This window comes from Ceratotherium simum, chromosome 7 (assembly GCF_057802395.1).
Source record: "Ceratotherium simum simum isolate JZ-2026a chromosome 7, ASM5780239v1, whole genome shotgun sequence".
Classification (NCBI taxonomy): Eukaryota; Metazoa; Chordata; class Mammalia; order Perissodactyla; family Rhinocerotidae; genus Ceratotherium; species Ceratotherium simum.
Genome location: NC_141906.1, coordinates 59437873 through 59460296, shown reverse-complemented (window position 1 = coordinate 59460296; position 22424 = coordinate 59437873). Strand labels below are relative to the sequence as shown.

The 22424-nt window shown below is 41.5% G+C and overlaps 1 protein-coding gene across 4 annotated transcripts in view; it reads left to right on the top strand.

Moving 5' to 3' along the window:
* Positions 1-22424, top strand: part of SLC35F2 (solute carrier family 35 member F2) — a 109925-nt gene that overhangs the window by 45113 nt on the left and 42388 nt on the right. For 2 of the 4 annotated variants that reach the window (XM_087433654.1, XM_087433655.1), the window contains exon 7: positions 487-641. In XM_087433654.1, coding sequence (XP_087289780.1) covers positions 487-641 — 155 coding nt within the window. Of the gene's footprint in view, positions 1-486; positions 642-6861; positions 7888-16629; positions 17205-22424 lie in introns of those variants that run through there. The other 2 variants (XM_087433656.1, XM_004427371.3) reach the window with 2 other exon arrangements.

The window sequence follows — 22424 nt, the reverse complement described above, 5'->3', positions numbered from 1 at the left end:
GAATTTAATGAGATGAAAAAAGATAATGGACCTAACAAATGCTTTTGATGCTCTAAAAATACTTTATTCTGAGTCCAACTACACAAATCATGCCTAACCAACGAACCAGAAAAAAGCAAACAAAAGATAATAAGTGATTTCTTGACCTTTGCTTTTATTGAGCTATTATCACAGACATCACTCTGCCCTGGGTGGGTAGATGGCCTGGGTGATAAGAGCCGTTGACTTGGTCACACCATAAGCAAGATTTTATGGCCATGACCATCCAACACCCTGTTGGGTTTTTGAAGTCCTTCATTGACATCACATCTTGTTATTATTTCTTTCCTGAGAGCTTTTTATGTCTCATTTGCAAAGCTGACTGTTAACAAGGGGCTTTGTAGACAGTATGTTAAAGGATCAGGGAGTTTTATAATGCAGCCAAGCCTTTAGCACCTTTGCCTTCTGATTTCTTCCTGTAATATTAGATATTCCATCTTTTCACAGCCCTGCTATTTGTGGCATTTGCCCTCTGTATGTTTTGCCTGTACAGTTTCATGCCTCTGGTGATTAAAGTCACCAGTGCCACTTCTGTCAACCTGGGCATCCTGACAGCTGACCTCTACAGCCTTTTCTTTGGACTCTTTCTGTTTGGCTATAAGGTAAGCAAATAGGTCATATTCAAATAAGAACACTTGCTTAGTCCAAAAGAAGTAGCGGATTTCTTCAAGATATTTATATCCGAAAATAAAACGTTCTCATCCTCTTGGTAAGAATTTCATTGGACATCCTCACTCCTTTTGTTACTGCTTCTGAATTAGAAAATCAATCCAAAAAAGAATTGCTCTTCTAGGGTTTTTCTAAAAAGTAAAATGCAGTGAATTTCCTCTTTGGTATGTCCCAGGACACTAGCGTATGGAAATGCTAACGCATGTTGCCAGGTGTTAAACAAAAAATCCCAGAGCTACTGTTGACCTTGAGGGACCATCTGACCTAGGTTGGGCATTCTGAGCTTTCCTCTTGCCCTGCCACAGCTTTATTGAGATACAATTGACATACATCTTTACTGATAGATAGTTGACAGCTTGCACTGACATACAAGTTTAAGGTGTATGACCTGTTGATTTGATGCACCTGCGTATTGCAAAGCCCTGGCACACAGATAAAAAGTCTAGGGCACCTGATGGGAAGAAAGGAGATAGATGTATTATCATGCATGCAGTGGTTGGAATGGTTCCATCTTTGATAATAATTTTATATCTGGAAGGGACCTTAAAGGGAGTTCAGTCTAGTGGTTTTTCAGATTTTTCGTGTCTCCACAGCATCACAGCATTCATAAGTGTAATCTCCTCCCATCAGTAACAGGTCTTGTTATATGCAGTAATTCTGAGGGGGAGCAGGGTGGGAAGGAATGAATCAGTGTCTTCAAGGGAAGCCAGAGAGTGAATATGTAGTTTGACAAAATAGCATCTCCAGAGAGTCTGATACACCTTCCCTTGAGAATTACTGATTGAACTATCTCATTTTAGACATAAGGAAACGAAGGCCCGGGGAGGCTGTGTGCAGTTAAGTGACTTACCATTGTCAACACAAATAATCCGTAGTCAATCTGTAAATAAAAATTGGAGTGAGTTTATTATGAGCCAGATCTGAAGACTAGCCCGGGGCCTGCCTTCCCCAAGGAAGGAAGGGCACCAAAGAAATGGGGTGTACAGAGTGGTTATATACTGTCTTGGAACAAAGAGCTTGCATCACATATGATAAGAATGTCCCTTTTACAATTGTCATGAGATGCTTAGCTGGCACAGCAGGTCGGTGGTCAGCAGGCCAGTGTCACAAGGTGAGCAATTAATTAATTAATTACCAGTCAGTAATTAATTCTTAGTTTCCAGGAAGAGATGCTTATCCTTAAAGAAATGCCAATATAGGGGGAAGCGACATCCCTATCCTTAGGGGCATCATTCTTATCTTGCGGACATAGTAAGTGTTAAAGCAGACATACAATGCATGCTCAACAGGCCACGTCAGACTGTTTTGGAAAAACAAGGTCAGGACAAATTAATTTTAAATTAAATGGCCTCCTCATATATCCTATTGCTTTTCCTTTATTTATCACCCTTAATCAGCAGCTGGTTAGTGGCCAAGTCGAGACTAAATCTAAGTTATTAGTCTTATAGTCAGTCTTCTTTCCACTGCACCTTTCTCTCTATTTTCAGTATTAAGATGAGAATCTCAAGCTTTTGTATTCATCAAGATAAAAATCTCATACGTCAGAGAGAACTAGATAAGTAGGTTTTTTTGTACTTCACAGCTAATTTGGAAACTCTTTAGGACAGCAGTTCTCATACTTTTTGATCTCAGGACCCTTTTATTTTTTTATTTTATTTATTTATTTTTAATTTTTATTTATTTTTCCCCCAAAACCCCGGTAGATAGTTGTATGTCATAGCTGCACATCCTTCTAGTTGCTGTATGTGGGACGCGGCCTCAGCATGGCCGGAGAAGCAGTGCGTTGGTGCACGCCCGGGATCCAAACCTGGGCCGCCAGTAGCGGAGCGCGTGCACTTAACTGCTAAGCCATGGGCCGGCCCTCAGGACCCTTTTAAATGCTTAAAAATTGAGGACCCCAGTCACTTATATCTATTATTTACCCTATTAGAAATAAAGCTGAGAAATTTTAAAAATACTTACTAACTCATTAAGAAAATAGTAAACTCATATGTTAACATAAAATATTTTCATGAAAAAACTATATTTTCCAAAATAAAAAAACTTAGTGGAAAAAATGTCGATGATTTAGTTTTGAAAATCTCTTTAATGTATGGCTTAATGGAAAAGAGCTAGATTCTCACATCTGGTTCTGCATTCTGCCTCGTGATATCACATGTCACATAGCCTCTGGAATGTTCCACTGTGCACTTGTAAGAGAGTGAAAGTGAAAAGGCATATAGTGTCTTAATATTGTTGTAATAAGAGTTTTGACCCTACAGGCTCCCTGAAAAGGTCTTGGGTACCCTGAAGGTCTTTGGACCACTTTTTGAGAACTGCTGCCTTAGAAATCTGTCTTTCCTTAGTATACCTTCAGTAAATGCTTATTGACCTGCTTGCTATGTTTCCCCACAGTCATTTGAACAAATAGGATGTTGGCTGTTACTTGATAATTTTAGTTTCAGTAGGGCATAGCAAATATATTTCTTTGTCATTGTAAAATTTTGTATCTGGGCGGAAATCCTTGGCACTAATTTTCGCTATTCCCAGGAATTGAACATGAACTCACAATGCCAAGTTCAGTGGGTTTTCAGATATTTCTGCTTAAGAAGTGTAAACCATTTTGCCTTGCAAGGTTACACGTGACAGGACCCAGCCGGTATCTTTGCAAACTTGCTGGTTAAGGTATTCCTGAACTAAGACTGAAGGAGTATTTACAGCTTTTTGGTAGCATCATTACAAAGTAGCAAAAGTCAGAGTGAATCAGAGAAGTGATCCTGACAGGCATAGATTTTTTTTTTCTGTGAGAACAATTGCCAAGGGCTACAAAGTCAGCCTTAAATGAGCTGTTCTGTGGTGCTCTGCTTGCATTTCACATGGCCACCACTAGGGGATGATGGTGTTTCTATTCTGCAGTTCAAGGCCAGATGATAGCTACCTATACCCAGAGAGCCTGGGAGCTCGGTGGTATAATGTATGACCCCATTTACCTGTGCTTTTTTTTTTTTAAACCAAACATATTGATTTAGCTTCAGTAGTTCGACTTTTACTTTTCCCTCATAAGTAAAATAAGGTCCAAGGAGGAAGTAAGGTTAAAGAAATAAAAGCTTCAAAGTAAAAGTACACTTGTCACTACCTATTATAAGCTCCTTTACTGTAGATATTTGCTCTTAAACTGCTCCTAACTTGAACATGAAAAAGCCTTTTTGTGTGTCATTTTTTGGCCACATGACTTGAAACTATTATTCTCAAGATTGGAGCATACAAACTGTAAATTCTTTTCCAGTTCTTTCTCTTTATGTTTCTTTGTGCCTACACGTCTACATGCTCACTCTTAACTCAGATCAGATTTTATTGTTTTTGGTCAAAGGCCGTTTCAAGACTTATAGAGCAAAGAGCGGGTCTGCTGTGGTCTTCAGATCACGTTGCAGAGGTGGAAAATCATTCAGAGCTTAAAGAAGATACCTGGCATTTTAGAAGTAGTTTTTAAAGACAGAATCATAAGCCCAATATACCACCAATTTTTCAAGTTATAGTATCTAAAATAACTTTGGCTCTGATTTTTTGAAACGGATAGTTGAAAAAGAGGTTTAAAAATTTCTACACTCACCTGTCAGACTCTGCTTTCTCTGGAATTGATCTTGAGTAAACACTTACTGAACAGAGTAGCCACAAGAAACCTCCTGTATAGATCCAGACATGAAGAGTAGGATTTTAAAAAAGCAAAAAGGTAAGAGCCTCTTATTCAGACTTACTTCACTCCCTCAGAGTCTCTCCCTTCTAAAGGTGCCTCCATTTAATCACCTGCCTTCTTAAAAGAGACAAGATACTTTTTCTTCTAAACATTTAGAACCACCCAACCAAACAGGACATGTTTTGAGTAAGTTATATAGGTTTTTCCACAGGTAATAGTGAACATTTTTTAGGAGAGCATGATTGACTTTCATAATAGTGACTATAAAAGTTGAGGGCATTCTAGGGCTGGCCCCGTGGGCTAGTGGTTAAGTTTGGCATGCTCTGCTTCAGCAGCCTGGGTTCAGTTCCCAGGCGCGGACCTATACCACTTATTGGCAGCCATGCTGTGGCAGCGACCCACATACAAAAACAAAATAGAAGAAGATTGGCACAGATGTTAGCTCAGGGCAAATCTTCCTCAGCACAAAAAAAAAAAAAAGTTTAGGGTACTCTAAATAGCTTTATCTTCCCCTAATATTCTCTGAATCACTTTTTTTCCCCAACAAATATTTGTTAAGTGCCAGCTGTGGGTTTGGCACTGGTCTGAGTATTGGATCCAAGACTTAAAGCCAGTGGTGGGAAATGAGTTCAGTTGCTCCGCTTGACGTCATCACTGGCTTTGCATCCTGACTCCGGTGAAGATTTTCCTACCTTGGGGAGGGCTGTGGCTATTCCATTCCTTAAGGAGTTCTAAAGGTTTAAGGTGAAGAAGTAATTGAGCACCTGTGAAAAATTAATGTGTCAAAGCCAATGGCGACCCACAGAAGCCCACAGCTGGAGAGGATGAGCAATCTACTTCATCCTCATTTCAAAAACCGTATTTCGTCTTTCCTTCTACCTTTAGGAATGTGTCTAGCTTTTTCTTCTCTCTCTCTCTCATCTTTCTCTTCTGTTTTCCCAACCCATTCTGTTTGTTTATTGTTTTTCTCTGTCATCTTCTTATTAGAACTCTTTTTATTGGGCATACTATGAAATCTAGGCTCATTGAAAAATATTTATTGGCTTGAATAAAATAGCATGCCCCATTCTTAATTTTAAAATCAGGTTCGCAGGACCATTCATAAGTAGAGTTTGCTTATTCCAAGAAAAAAATGATCCTGGGCATTTAATTATACATTAAGGATGCTAAATAGTTTCCCTAATTTTTACTACAGTATTCTTGGTCAGTCTTTAGCTATTGTCTTGCTGTGTTTTATTTATTTTTTTGTTTTGTTTTTTGTGAGGAAGATCAGCCCTGTGCTAACATCTGCCAATCCTCCTCTTTTTTTTTTTGCTGAGGAAGACTGGCCCTGGGCTAACATCCATCCCCATCTTCCTCCACTTTATAAGGGACCCCGCCACAGCATGGCTTTCCAAGTGATGCGTCGGCGTGTGCCCGGGATCTGAACTGGCAAACCCCGGGCTGCCGCAGTGGAGCGCGCGCACCTAACCGCTTGTGCTACCAGGCCAGCCCTGTGTTTTATTTTTTATGCTGTTAAAAACAAATATTAATTTCCTTAATACTTGAACTGTTGTATGGATCCTCATTTCAAATAAAAGCAAATATACAGAGTACTTATTATTTATTTAAACTTTGGGGTATGCCAGAGTATCATTTTCAGTAAAAATACATAATGAGTTAGTGTTATATCCTCATTGCATTTTGCTCTCGATGGTTATTTTCAGTCCTAAAAAAGGGCGGATTGGGGAAGGTCACCAGGAACTCTATCCATCCTTGTGGTGTGTCTGTCAGAATGGGCTCTTGCTGTAATCGGTCCTTCTGGGAGCAGAGAGGGCAGGAGGTGCCTCCTGCAGGGCTCCAATCCCTGTGGTTGTCCTACTGGACTTTACACCAGTAACCTCTTTGGGCTTCAGACTCTTCTGAAAAATGATGTCTTTCTAGCTCTAAAAATCTGACACTACTTGGTCACCATAAATTTTACTGTGTAACACTTGCCTACAGAGACAAGATAATTTGTTAAATTTTGACAAAATGAATATTATTGGAATAGCATACATGAGGGATTGTTGAGAAGATGTCACATTTTTACATCCACGTTTTATCTTAAGTCCTATGTTCCTCTGGTTCATACTGATATTGTAAGTTGTGCCTAGAGTCTGAATTGGGCTCTCTCATGGTTTCCACGCTGACTTTTTATTCTCTCCGCTGAGTGGGACTAGTTGCAGGGTGGGGTGCAGCTGCATTATTACAGAGAAGGGCAAAGGTTCCATTTCCTAGAGACCCAAGGATCCAGTTGGGTGATGTGCCAGGTGATGTTGCCAGAGCCCATGCGTCCACCAGTATACACTGGGAGGGTTTGGGGCATTAGCATCTCCTTAGGCAACTTATAGGAAAAAGATTATGAGAAGGTACCCCTCAAAGCACAGTGGGCAAAAGGCAACAGCAAAGATTGGTGTGTGAGGGAGCACAATCTATAGCCTATTCTTCTCTCCTCCTAGTTTTCAGTGCTCTACATCCTGTCCTTCACCGTCATCATGGTGGGGTTTATTCTGTACTGCTCCACCCCGACAACCACCGCAGAGCCGGCTGGAAGCAGCGTGCCACCCGTCACGAGCATTGGAATCGACAACCTGGGACTGAAGCTTGAGGAGAACCTCCAGGAGACCCACACTGTGGTCTTGTAGCTGGAGAAGGAGGTCCACACGAGCTTCTGAGGCTTCCTGGGAAACTGGGAGCCACCACCAAGATAAAGCAGAGCCTCCTGACTGCTGAAGGGACACTTGGAAAATTATCAGGTTCAGAGCGAACACTCGACAGCATTGGATTGGATCCAGTGGTTAGATTTTATAAAGGAACATAAAATAATGTATCAAAAATAGAAATATCAAAATGGAGCAGAAGCCAAGGCTAGGATTGTGTTTCTGTGTGTCTGAGGACCAATACCTGTTAGTGTCACGGAGACAAGGTGTGGGTTCCACACTGGGATCTTGGAGGCACAAATGGGAAAGCAGGGGGGCAGACACCCAAGCACGAGCCAGCCTCAGGACAGGGCCTGAAATCAGGCAGTTCAGACTGTGCTGGGTGATCAGGAGGAGGGACAGTCCAGGGTGGTTCTGGAGTAGGTTTCCTCAGTTGGAGGCTTCTGGTTTTTGTCCTGCTGAGGCAGCCATTGTCCACGGGCCTCATGGCCTTTAGGCCACAGATGAGGTCTGGTGACTGCATATGGTGGGGAAAATGGGTGGGGCAGCACTTCTCAGAAATCCTAAGATCTAAGTGTGAGCACCACAGAAACATTCAAGTGGACTGCAGGAAACCTAGGAACCCTCTCCCAATTGTGAAAAGAGGCTACTACACTACTTCTTACCAAATATTTGTAATGTGCCATGCGATTTTTATGATACTTCTTCAATACAAAGTGTTAATATGTAGTATCATTACAATATCAACTACTAATATGCTGCTTTACAAAAACTCTGTAAAGTTGTTTTAGTAAAAATATAATAAAGAAATTGAGGGTAAATGTTCGTATTGTTAAAAGATTTTAATTTCATGGAAATACATTCACTGTTTGGTTTCTTTGATTAATCAGTTCCCCTTGTGGATTTTAAATGACTTAGTTTGTTCAAGATTTTTTCTTTTGTTTTTTTTTGTTTTTTTTTTTTAAATTCTTATTTATTTATTGAGAAAGATCAGCCCTGAGCTAACTTCTATTGCCAATCCTCCTCCTTTTTTCCCCCAAAGCCCCAGTAGCTAGTTGTATGTCATAGTTGCACATCCTTCTAGTTGCTGTATGTGGGACGCGGCCTCAGCATGGCCAGACAAGTGGTGGGTCGGTGCGTCGGGATCTGAACCCGGGCCGCCAGCAGCGGAGCACGCACACTTAACTGCTAAGCCACGGGGCCAGTTCAAGATTTTTTCATATCCAACTTTTCAGAATCATGTCTTCTTCTTTTTTTTTTTTTTTAAAGATTTTATTTATTCAGTTTTTTCCCCCCAAAGCCCCAGTAGATAGTTGTATGTCATAGATTCACATCCTTCTAGTTGCTGTACGTGGGACTCGGCCTCGCGTTGGACGGAGAAGTGGTGCCTCGGGGTGCTTCCGGGATCCGAACCCAGGTCGCCAGCATCAGAGCGCGCACACTTAACCGCTAAGCCACAGAGCCGGCCCAGAATCATGTCTTCTTAAGGTGAGGCAAACCTATCTATTTGGGGCTACCCGAGATGAGGGGAATTCAGAGTGAGCTCATGGATCATTTGCAGGAATATACCTTTTAAAATTCTGAATTACCACAATGGGTTTTTTACCTTTTTGAGTGTGGTTACCTTTCGTTCTCTGCAGCCAATTAAAACTGATGTTTCGTTTTTGTCTCCTACCACTAACAACTGTCATTGAGTGAAAAAAAGATTATGTTAAAATGTTTGGTCTTTTGGGGAAGACTTTCAGTTTGATTACCACACTGAGGACTTCTTAAAATATCTTGCTTAAGAATAAGCCTTTACATATAAATAGGGATAGTGGTGAAGTAGAGAATCTCAGGTGACAACATCCCATGTGTCTGTTAAGGCTGAGCTCAAAGGTCATCTCTTCTATGAAGCCCTTCTTGGGCCATCTGGGCTGGGTCCACCCTACTCTAGGCTCTCAGGGTCCTTGTTCATATCCTCCTTGTAGCCCTTACTGAAGGGCTTGTAGTTTACCTGCCCCTCCTCACCACAGGGTGACCTCTTCCAGAACAACAGCAGCCTTTTTCCATCTTTCTAGTCCTTTGGTCATCTCACTTCTTGGGTGTTTATTAAATGAACTTTGTCTTTGGTTCCACTTCAGAACATTTAAGGAGATACTGACCTATATAGTAAGGCCTTTTATGTGGATACATGTAGGTAGCAAGTTATCCTACCCTGCTCTTCTCTTTCCACCCATCCCCCTTAATCCTACTGGTTCCCTTGCCTGCTCCCTCTGCAGAGGGGCAAGGGGGTTCTGACCCGGGCATCCTGAGGTAAAACTCAGAATTCAGCGTCCCAGAGAAGCAAAGCTGTGAATGACATTCAGCAATTAAATAATAGTACTGCGACGCTGTGCACCCTAGTTTAAAGAAGTTTGTTAAGACTGGGAATTTAACCAGCCTGTATAATATCACTTCTATGGAAAATGTGTTTTCAAACATCTGGCTTACACACAAGCTTTTGAAACACAATACATTCTTAAGTTGAGAACCTCTTGTAAATCCTTTTTCAGCCTATTAGAACAATATTGATTTTTCAATATTTTTTGTAGGTATTTATGCCATTAAACAAAACCCCACTGAATAGAGTAATAGAATTGCTAGATTGTTCCCTGGTGTTGTATAGATATAATAAATTGTTCAGCTGGACTGTGGTAACGCTGTAAGAAGAGAGGACTTTGCTGGTGCCATTTTCACTATTTGCATTTTGGAACTAGGTTCTCTTGTGGACAGGTAGTTAATTAACATTGCTCACCTTTCTGATACCAGCATCTGAGAGAAATGGTGTGTATTATCAGCGGCGTGTCCAGCAGGTGGCGCTCTAATAATTATTACAACCCGAAGATCTGTGGCATAAACAACCGCCTGTCTTTCATTTTATAGTACCTCAGTAATGTCCTGTTAAATCAAAGTGTTTTGTTTTTAAAGAGGGTATTGTGACGACTGTCCTTAGCAGGGATTGCCTTTGGTTAACAGTTGAAGAATCGAGGTCTCAGAAGAGTTGAAATGCCCTTTGCAGGTCACACGGAGTTTGGTGGCGAAGGTGAAGAAAGAATCCAGGATTCCTCTCAGTGCAGTCCCCACTGCTTCTCAAAACAGGGAATTCTAAGGGGGCCTGTCCCTGCGAGACCACTGAGCCAGAGAAGGCGAATGCATCTTTAGTGAGAGGAATTGGGAGTATTTTCGTATAAAAGCTAGCTTAATGGTGCAGTTTTCCCTGCGACTCTGGAGCCTGCCCTTTAAAGGAACTGTCTGCATTCGTCTCTGAGGAGTCTGTGTATGCTTAATCACGATTCTCTTTTCTGTCATTGTTATGGTGATGTGCCATTTTCATCCACATTTAATCACTTAGTATCTGGACATATCCTCAGCCCTCAAAAGATATCAATAAATCAGGGAAATTCAGCAGATAGCCACTTAGCTGATTAAAAGGCAAGAGATTTATGAGGAAATTAGGTAATGCTGAACATGCTGTTCTCCAATAGTTTTATAAACGGGCTTTTGAGAAGTCTGGCCATATTTAAATGGTATATCAAGGGGAGTAAAGCCTCTTAAGAAAGGCAAAATTTTACCTGTAGGATTGAATGTTCCAAAGTTTTTTCTCCCAGTGCTTTCATCATGTGCTTTATTCTTTGGTTTAAATATTGCCCTCTTCTAGCAATCTTAATTTAAAATGCAGATACTTGAAGAAGGAAATTTAGATTGAAAGGGAGAGAGAAGTGATGCCAATAAAAAAAAAACATGTAAGCCTTTTGTACAATTATTGGCTCCAAATGACCATAGCAAGCATTCAGATGGTGCCATATGCTCATCTCTCAATCAGCCATTGCAGAGGCCAGATTCTATACACAGAGTATGATGACTTGCAGGGCTAGTAGCTGGAGTTTCCATGCCAACCCCACCTTCCCTGACCTCGGATGGTACTTTCTTTCTGCCTGGTGACTGTGCTTTTCCACTTTTGCCTGAGTGTTTCACATTCTTTCAGATTCTTATTCTGACTTTGGTCTTGTGATACCATGTGGGACCTTATCCACCTTGGTCTTCATGAAAAGCCTGCTAGTCCAGTGCATGCACCTTTTCATGGGGGGAGACACAGTCATACACACCACCGTCACCACCATCACCAACGCCTTCCACCCCTGTTCCACACCTTATTTCTCGAGAAATTGCTGTCGTTGATAAGATTCATTGTAGCAGCTTCAGGAAATCTGCCCCCACCCTTGACATACTTCTAGAGGCATTCCTGTAGAACTTCATTTCCCCAGTCCATCTGTTAGATTCAGCGTATGTAGTACCTTTACTTGGACACAATTGTTGTACAACGTTTATTTGGTCTCGACTGTCAATTTGGAGGATCAGACAGGAGAGGGAGGGCCAAGGCTTGATCCCTGATCTGCTAACTAAAGAGTGAGACATGCTAGAGCAGGGAGATTTGGCTCAGGTGAGAGCCAGATTTGGCTGGTGAGCATAGGACACTGTCGTGAGTACTCTGGTCATGATGTAGGAACATGGTTCAAGCCCACATCTCATTGTGGGGAGCAGAGCAGGAGGACTCCAGGCCAAGCCAGGAGACACTGTCTGGGAGCTGTATTTGTAGAGAGCAAGACACCCTCTAACTGCCTGGAGTTCACCGGCTGCATGCCATTCTCCTAGGAAGAAGGCTGGCTAGGTTATGGGATGACACTCAAATAGATCCCCAAGATGGGGATGCGTGGGGCAGGGAGAAGAAACTGGAGAAAAGGAGAGTCCTAGGCCCTTGGTTCTAGGATGAGCTTCAGAAAAGTAACTGGGGGCACTGAGGACAGATAACTCAATTTGGCCCCCAAATAGTCCTGTGCCCATAGAATGTTCTTTAGCCTTCTAAAATAGACATTTCTCTAGCTGACTATCCCACCACTGCCTCAAACTCAGTATGTTGGACTGAAGCACATCACGGTTTCTATCCTCTTCACTTCCTCCATCATCTGCTCTCACCTTTGAGTTCCTACTTCTGATTTTCATATTTCATTAATGGCACTGTTCTAGTGTTGCTCAGATTCAAACCTCTGAAGTTATACTAGATTTATTTCTCACCCTTCACATCCAATAGGGCACCAATGGCTGTTAGTTCGTCTTTGATGACATCTTTCATGTCTGTCTGTCTGCCTCTCTCTTTTTTGTTCTTGCATTAGTTCAAATTCTCGTTACTTTTGCTCGGACTAGTCCTATAGCCTTCTAACTATATTGAGTCTCAGTCTACAGTTTCTTTTATTCTCTACATATTCCTAAAGTTCTTGCAATCTTACATATTCCTGCCAAAAGAACTTTTCTAAAATATCCCCAATTCACCCAGAAACCTTCAATGTCTCCTCATGACTCTTAGAATAATGTCCAAGCTGAGCCTAACTGGATGAGCTGAGCTTTGTGGATTCCGCCTCCACCTACTTCACAGGCACTTCTCCTTGGGTACAACTCCTTCCACTTCCTTTTTTTTGTGTGTCTAACGCATACTTCATTCTCGAAGCTTCAGCTCAAGTCCATCTCCTCCTTCTGATTGATGGAGTCCACAGGGTTCTCTCCCTCTTCAGAGGGCCCACAGCACTTCCTCTTTTGTCCCACTCTGCTGACACACCAGTCGTCCCCTAGCATGAACATACTGCATTCCTCAGAATGTGCATGACAGTTGAAGGTGGAAATCAAACAATACACTTACATGTTATAAAGGGTGAAGAGGTTCATTCCAAGAGAGCTAAGAAATTCAGAATATCCAACTACATCTCATATTTTAGGCACATACTTTGGTGATAGATTTTCAGCATTTTGTAAGTATTTTGTATACATTCTTCATTTTATTCTCCTTCACAGCTTAATAGACGAGTGATCCTGATTAAGTTTATAGATTTAATACTTCTATGATTCCATTTTTTGGAAGATGGAAACAGTTTCCATTTTTGTTTTATTATATCACTTTTATAAAAATTACATTCATCATTGGAACTTCATTTGCACTGCTTCTTGTAAAACAGGATGGGCAAGATGAGATAAAATAGTCAAACAGTTACATAAATACCAATTGCTCAGTGGGGATAATGCTGGGATGAAACTATGGGCTGGCAGCAGCATCATTCATCTATTTACTCAAAACTATGTTTATTGAGCAACAGAGTCAGGCACTGTTCTAGGCTGTGGCACCATAGGGCCTTCAAAAATTGATTTATGGTATTAATGTCTAATATAGGAAAATGGGGATTCTATGAAAATACTGAATTTGAATACCTTCTGCCTAATTTACCTAATTAACAATCCATGGGAATATATTATCTTCCAAATGGAATTATAAGATCCTTGTGGACAGATCTTGTCCTACTTTGTGGTATATTTAAACCTTAATGGAACGAGAAAGTTTGCAAACATACACTTTTAAGCATTCATCATAGTACAGGGGCTATGAGCCTTAAAAAATAACAGGAACTCAGCAATACTGCATCTGTATTTGTGGATTATGTTTTTCCCATGTTCTGTGTGATCATAAACTTGCGAATCACTATTTTTGGTTTTGGTAAGTAGTAATAATTCTATGATGTAAGAAACCAAAATATGGTTTACTGTTCAGGATGATGCCCGATGGTGGCATCCATTAACTGTACATTAATCTCTCCCAGGAAATCTCATTCTTGGCATCAGTTAAAATGGGGCAGAACAAAGAATTTTAGAAGATACTTGGTGTGAAATGCTGCTCTAGTTGGGAGAAAGGAAAGCCTAGGTCAGTAGGTTATATTTCCTATGGTTAGAACATGAGTTATTGAGAAATGATAAGCAAATTAAATGGAAGGGGAATTAGAGGAAATTATGACCACCTCAGTGTTAACAAGAACGGTGGTGAAAATGACTGTATTTGGAAGCCAGAATCTGCATATCTGAATAGATAGACTTTTTTTGTGTGTGTGTGTGAGGAAGATCGGCCTTGAACTAACATCTGCCAATCCTCCTCTTTTTGCTAAGGAAGACTGGCCCTGAGCTAACATCCATGCCCATCTTCCTCCACTTTATATGGGACGCCGCCACAGCATGGCTTGACAAGCGGTGCATCGGGCACGCTCGGGATCCAAACTGGCGAACCCCGGGCCGCTGCAGCGGAGCATGCGCACTTAACTGCTTGCACCACCGGGCTGGCCCCTGAATAGATAGACTTTTATAGGCTCTCCAGGTGACTGTTTGGGAGGAAAGAAACTGGTTCTATCACTAAAAATCTGGATGATCTTGGGCGACTCTTTGCCACTTTCCACTCTCTTAGCTCTCATTGATTTAGAGGTGGTATATGTTGCACTGTGCTAAATTTTTTTAAAACATGCATTATTTATTTAAACTTCACAACATCCTAAGGAGGTAGACTCTATTTATATCTCCATTTAACAAATGAGGAAATTGAGGCTTGTATCAGTCAGGATAAACTAGGTTACGTTGCTGTAACAAACACCACCAAATATTTTATTGGCTTAAAACAACAAAGATTTAATTTTTGGCCATACTACATGTCCACTGTGGTCTGCTTCAAGTTGTCCTTACTCTGGGATCCAGGCCAATGGAGCAGCCATAGTAGAGGGAAAGAGGGAACTATAGAAAATTCTTCTCTGGCTCTTAAAGACTGCCCAGAAGTGACATATATTACTTTCTCTTACATTTCATAAGCCAAAGCAAGTCACATGGCTACATCCAAATTCAAAGGGACATAGAAATGCAATTCTACTATGTGCTTGGATGGGGAGAAACCTGGGGGTATTTGTGTGCATCTCTGTCAGAAGACCTAAAGGAGTTAAGCAACTTTATGAAATTTAGACCTTCATCTGTATAACTCCAGAGTCTGCACTCTTAGCCACCATACTATATTGCTATGGTAAAATAGTAACACGTGCTTTATCTATCATTGTTGAAATAGCAAAATCTGTGAAGTGGGAAAAAAATAAAAACAGTAGCCAAATTGCAAGGTATTCTTTTTAACTTTTTTTTTTTGTGAGGAAGATCAGCCCTGAGCTAACATCCATGCCAATCCTCCTTTTTTTGCCGAGGGAGACTGGCCCTGAGCTAACATCCGTGCCTATCTTCTTCCACATTATGTGGGATGCCGCCACAGCATGGCCTGACAAGTGGTGCATCAGTGCGCTCCCGGGATCTGAACCTGGGCCACCAGCAGCGGAGTGTGAGCACTTAACTGCTACGCCACGAGGCTGGCCCTGTTTTTAATTTTTACAATAAAATAATTACTATTTAAATACATGGAGGTCTTAGTAGAACTAAGAGAACTGTGAGCTTTAAGCATTGACACCTTGTTGCATCTTGAGTAGTAGCACTCAAGTGCAAGTATTTGATAGCACTTGATTTGGTAGCACCCAAGCCTGCCAGAGAGTGTTTTTAGTCCCTGGGAATTTGAAAATAAGTTCTGAGCTTCAGGTTTTGGCTGCTTCCCAGACACAGCCCCGCTACCCAGGGAACTATTAGAGATGCCAGCCAGAATAATTAATGTGCTGCTACATTAAAGCCTGTGAGAGATGGAGATCTTCAGCTACAGCTTAAGAAAAAACCAAACAACCACCAAAAAGACCCTGGGTAAACTGTGATTCACAAATAGGTTGGCGTCTGTAGGGCCTGACCAGAGATCTCTTCTGGAGGAAAACACCAACCCTGTGACCATAAAGCAGCCCGGCATGGGCATGGTGATTGTGAGCATTGGTGGGTGCAAGCCAGGCTCTTCCTCTAGCTGAGTGAGCCATGGGCAAGTGATTTGATTTGTGTGTCTCTGTTTCCTCATCTGAAAAGGTGAGGATTAAGTGAGAGAATGCAGGTCAAGTGCTGAGCACTAGAAGGCACTGCCCCTCTGGCTATGGTCGGGGCCACTGTCCTCTGAGGGTGCTGGCTCTTGTGTCACCATGCTGCAGTCACACGCTCTTCATACACTTTGGCTATTTCAAGTTTCATAGTCTCACTACCTTGTTATCTCGAGACACCCAGCTGTTTCTCTTGTTGACGGTGAAGCAGGAAGATCCAAAAATAAAGGAAGCACAAAGTGACTTATTATTAATGTCACAGATATAAACTGCTCCATAAAATGGGGGCACGGTTACATCACGTTTATTTCACTAATGAATTACTCTAGAACTCATTGTCCTTATTAGTAAGAAGTTCTCTCTTTGGGGCTCTCCCCTTTCCCTGAAAACCCAAGGGGGTTCAGCACTTCAGAATTCAGAATGAGGGGTGCTTTTGTCCAACTTTCATAGGCAAGAGGAGCTATTTCTTTTTTTTTTATTTTTTTTATTTTTATTTATTTATTTATTTTTCCCCCCCAAAGCCCCAGTAGCTAGTTGTATGTCATAGCTGCACATTCTTCTAGTTGCTGTATGTGGGACGCGGCCTCAGCATGGCCAGAGAAGCGGTGTGTCGGTGCGCGCCCGGGATCCGAACCCGGGCCGCCAGCAGCAGAGCACGCGCACTTAACTGCTAAGCCACGGGGCCGGCCCAAGAGGAGCTATTTCTGATTCTTCAGCCTCTGTTGTTTCTTCTCCCCAACATAAGGTATCACCGTGGAGAAGCTGGTCCCTGGAGCCTGACAGGATGCCATTCCTTTCTGGGGGAGGCCTGTGCTGATCCACGTGCAAACTTGATGTGGTGCTTTGTGGTTCTCCAATGAATGATCTGAGCCTGCTGAAGCTTGGCCAGGCGTGTTGCAGTCCCTAATACCTGGCATTTGAATTTATACACAGTCATCTCTTAAAGTGTCGGCTGGGCTCAGGCACTTAAGTAGGCATCTATTGCCCAGAACCACTGACTTCCTTTCCTGCCCAGGGGTCTGCACTTTCAGGGGTCAAGCGGTTTTTAAATCTTCAGCCCTCAACATACAGACTATTTCCCCACCCAGACCATCAATCGTCCTCGGGGATGCAACCTTTAGTACTTTGAGTACCATAAAGGTAACTCACCTTTTTAGGGGAGATTCTCCAAGATTCCAATGTGTCCACACCAAATTCTGGGGCAGTAACTATTTTCAAGGAATCTAAGCTATTCTATTCCCTTTCGAAAAGAAGCTGCTCTCAATGAAGATAGAGCAGTTTTGTGATAGCTTCCTGGCTGAAAATGAGAACCACCCCCCCCCACAAATTTGTTATCTGGAAAGTCATTCCACTATCTTAAATTTAGGATGATTTACGTTTAAGAATAAGCTATCAAGTGTGAAAAATCTGACTATTTTTCTGTAAAAGTATAACACCTACTAGGAATCCTTTCTCTGATGGGAATTAATAACTATTTGTGTCTTATTGCCATAGCAATAACATTTGTTGCCAACAGTATTATTTCCATTGTTGGCCCAGTGGAATAATTAGTTTGTGATTTTTCTCACAGCAATAAAATTTATTTCCAACAATGCAACTGTACATTTTGTTTTATTATCTTCCTATTTTGTATTTAGTTTTATACCCTCTGTCTCTTGGGTGATCAACTAACTCCTGCCTCCCAGTGACTCTGCAGCCTTCATTAAAGATTTTGACACTGGACTTCGGTCTTCCCACCCAACTTCCATCACTCAGATGATCTGTGCCCATGTGGATGAATTACCCACACTTGAACCTTGCACCTTCTTTATGTCCTTCATGCCAATGACTGTTACCTTAATTTCTCTGTAACAGTTACTCCCTTATCACACCTATATTTTGTTATTACTCAGAAATGGTCTACCTTTATGTCTTAAATTCCTGTATACTATATTCTGAGCACAATTTACGTCCTCCTACCCAGCATACCTGTTTTTCAAGCTCTCCTGAACTCTTCTTCTTTAACTACTTTAATTTTCCCCCTTCTGGAATACTCTTTCTCCTCCCCCTCCTGCCTAGAGTCTGTGACTGATTGCTCGGGTTTCTTCCACTCTCACCTAAACTCTTCATTTCCTTGCACCCACGTCCTGCTCAGCAAAACCCCAATGGGGGGTCAATGGTATGATACAGTATTTTTCATTACTTTCTAGAATGAGAGATATAGATTTGTCCCAACCTGACATCCCTACCCATAGTCTGGGCAGTCCTCCATTCCCTGCTTAACATCACTTCTGGTCTAACTTAGGAAATGTGTGTTAGAGAATCCCCAGGGTTGAGCCTGGGTTATCCTCTGTCAGGTCAGGGGAGATACTTGACACTGCCTAAGGTATCAGCACTTTTGTAGTGGAAGCCTCCTCATCACATCAACTATATCCTGTGGATCTTTGGTTTCCCTAGGTATTTCTGGTGGTTCATTCCTCATTTTTCTATCCCAACAGTTCTAATACCAGTTTTTTCAGGGAGAGGAGAATGTATAAATTTTGAAGTTCATTGCGGCAGCAGCATTCCATTCAAAAGTCCTGGTTTTCCCCTCTGTAGGTCACCATATCTTGGTCAATATACTGAGCAGAGTCCCCAGGGACCTCCAGAGACCATGCTAGCGTCATTATATATTATTACATGTGCTGTTTGACTAAGGGACATCAATTACTGCTTATCCTGCATTTCTACTCCAATTTGTCTTGATGGTGGATCCTTCACAATGCAGCAGCTCATGCACGCCAACAACCACCTTTTCTTTTGTCAAGTTGTTTATCATTGATAATTTCCAACTCCATGAACTCCAAAATCACACTGACTTTGAAGATGGAAGGAGGGCCATGAAACAAGGGAGGTGGGTAGCCTCTAGAAACTGGAAAAGGCAAGAAAACAGATTCTTCCCTAGAGCCCCAACAAAGGAACATAGCCTTACCCACACCTTAATTTTAGCCCAGTGGGAACCATTTCAGACTTATGATCTCTAGAACCATAAGATAATAAATTTCTTTTGTTTTAAGTCAAAGTTTGTGGTGGTTTGTTACACAGCAATAGAAAACTAATACACTAATAACCATTTATGGTCAACATACACTTGTATCCAGGGGTATATGAGGGCTGAGAGTCAGGCATCCTGATTCTAATCTTATCAACTAGCAGAGTGACCATGACAGTTATTGTGTTCAAGTCTCTGGGCACCAGATCCTCCTCTGTAAAATGAAGATGATGGCAGTCTCATCTTAAATTACTGATCTGAAATATGTGTTGATCAGGGGAGGCCAGGGAAGCATCAGGGTGAGGGAAAGGTTTGGGTTTTGGAGTCAGTCAAACCTGTGTTCAAATTCCAGCTCTTATTTACTAGCTTAAGTCTTGGGCAAGTTATTTAATGTCTCTGAGCCTTTTCTTCATCTGCAGAATGAGAAGGATAATTGTGCCTATTACCTCGTTGGGTTGTTTGGAGGATTAAACAAGTCAGTTCATGTTAGGTTCTTAGAACGAGTCTTGGCACATAGCTAGTGCTCGATGTGCTATTTGTTGTGTTTATTATCTCTGTGACCTCAGGTAAAGTTATCATATAAAGATGGACTTCTGTTTACTTGTAATGTGGTTGTACTGTAAGAAATATCTACTTCACAGATTTCCATGAGGATTAAAGAATGGTGCCTAACAATTAGCAGGCACTCAAAAAATTTAACTCCCTGTTCTAGCCATGCTTGTGGATAATGCGGGAGAATTTCTTAGAAACTTGGAAGGGAATTGTGCAGTGGTTCAGCGGTCGAGTTTTGGAGAAACACCTGGATTTGAACCTCACATATTCTCTGAGAGATATATATATTCTCCACCTCTCTGAGCCTCAGTATCCTCACCTTAGTAATTTCACCTTCAGGTTATTTTAAAATGCGAAGAGCTCAGCATGGTGCCTAACACATAGCAAACACTCATTAAATGGGAGCTAGTATTATTACATGACTTTACTGGTGTGCTTTATGATCAAAAGAATACATTGTACATAGTAGATGCTCAACAAATTTCTGTTAAGTATATTTAACTTTAGAAAATAATCTTTTTGGGGCCGGCCCGGTGGTGCAAGCAGTTAAGTGCACGCGCTCCGCTGCAGGGGCCCTGGGGTTCGCCAGTTCAGATCCCGGGCGTGCACCGACGCACCACTTGTCAGGGCATGCTGTGGCGGCGTCCCATATAAAGTGGAGGAAGGTGGGCATGGATGTTAGCCCAGAGCCAGTCTTCCTCAGCAAAAAGAGGAAGATTGGCAGATGTTAGCTCAGGGCTGATCTTCCTCACACACACAAAAAAACAAACAAACAAAAAAGAAAATAATCTTTTTTGGGTGGATTCTCATCTTGGGGGCTCATTTAATCTTCTTTTAAGAATTAAGCTTTCCCCTTATTTACACAAATGGTGGACTATTGTTACGAAAAACCGAAAAAGTGCAGATAAGAATAAGTAAGTAATAAAAAATTCCCCCAAATCCTACCAACCAGAGATTCCATCAATAATGTGGGTAATATTTTTCCAGATTTTTATGCATATGCATATATGAATAAAATTTTCACACATAATACACGCAAGTCTACATGTATGGAACTATATAGAACATATCATATTTTAATTTTCCTTTTTTCATTCAACAAAGTGTCATAGATATCTTTCTGAGGTAGACAGTATTGACTTTCCTGTCTAAGAGTTGAACAGTGTTTCCTTGAACCACTAACCCAAGGCCTGGTAAATCAGAGAACTGGACACTAGGTGGCAGTGTTGAAATGAAAATTTTGGAAAATAAATACCAGCATTACAGGAACAAGAGGCCCCTGGGACTTTGTTCAGTTGTTGTTGACATTCTGATAATTAATAACCAGTGAAAGGACATTTATCTGATTAAGATTGTATTACTTTGGAGTCTCCATATTCCTCCAGCTTGGGCTGCAAACACCAAGCTCCTAAGACTCAAAGATTGGTAAGACTGCTTTCAGATTTGTTTTATCATCCGTCTGTGAAACTGAAAGTCTGCCCATCATGGAAAGAATAAATGACTTGCCGTCTTCTTCACACTCTCCCCCCACCCCCCGTACCTGAACAGCAGAATGACTGACACTCTTGCCGCCTCCCCACCCCAAAAAGCAAGCCTGATTCTTGCATTATATCCATAGCAGCAGAGGAAGCTCTGCTCCATGGCAGTTAGACAAGCACCGGCTCCCTGTCTGATCCAAGGTACACTGGATGGTGCTACACTCTGAGATTCCAAGTCCCAGAGAATGTGATCCAAGTCTCCTGGGAATTTATACTCCCACAGCAACTGCATCCATAGAGAGATAGCAGGTCCACCCAGATGTTCAGAATCCCAGCCTTCCTGAGGTCACTTTGTTTTTTGTAGATTCTTTCTACTTCTGATTTCAACATGTACACACACACATGTGAATGCATGCACACACACACATACACACACCCCGTGGTATTTGTGCAGTATGCTCTATGGGGAAGAGTGTGAGATGCAAATCTGAAGTTTCAGCTCAGCTAGTAACAGACCTTGTGATCTTGGTTACATCCCTCGCCCTGTCTATTTCTCCATCTCAGTTTTGTTAAATATGAGTATGTGGGGGATCAGAATTTGCCACACCAAAATGTGTCTCTTTGGCTTGATTATTTTTAAGAACAAAAGACTTAGAAAAACTTTGACCTTCCCCCTGACTAAAAGAATTTAAGAGAGAAGGCTTGTTCCAGGAAGGAGCTATCACCATAGATAACTATAGTATAATATGAACTTGGTGATCACCGTAGATAACTATACTATATTATGAACTATGTGTGGTAGACAGGGAGGAAGCTAGCAAGACCCATTTCGTCAAAGTCCTCCCCATGTCCCATCGTCTTTGCAAGTCATGATAAACATTTGTTTACCAAACATTTGCTTGTCCATCTCCATGTGAATTGCCTTCCTCCCCTTTGAAGTCCCAAAACAGTACCCCCAAAATCCTCCTTTGTCTTTAGTTGAAGATGGTATTTAAGGTGGTGGTTTCGGCCATTTTGGTGAGTTACTCAGTTTTCCTGGGTTTCTCCCATGTATGCATGATATTAAATTTGTTTGACTTTCTCCTGTTATTCTGTCTCATGTCAATTTAATTCTTAGAGCAGCCAGAAGAACCAAGAGGGTAGAGGAATAATTATTCCTCCCCTACAAGTAATAGTAACTCCTGGCCCGATTGTGGGATATTAAATATGTAGACCATACATGTGCTTAGGGTCCTCCCAGCTCCACCCATAAAAAATGAGAAAAAATATTCTGAAAGAATTTGGTAATTTCTCTTTTCAAAAATAGCTGTCATGGGATAAATTAGAACTTTATGAATTCCTTTACATTTATTTTATGATTTAGTTTGTTTTTATCTTGTGCTACACTGACTTGTCAAACCACTTCATGGTAGAAGCTCCTACCAGCTTAGTAGCATCAAAATACTCTGTGATTCAGGACTTGAGGGTATTTTCAGAGTCAGAGCTCAGCCATGTTACATT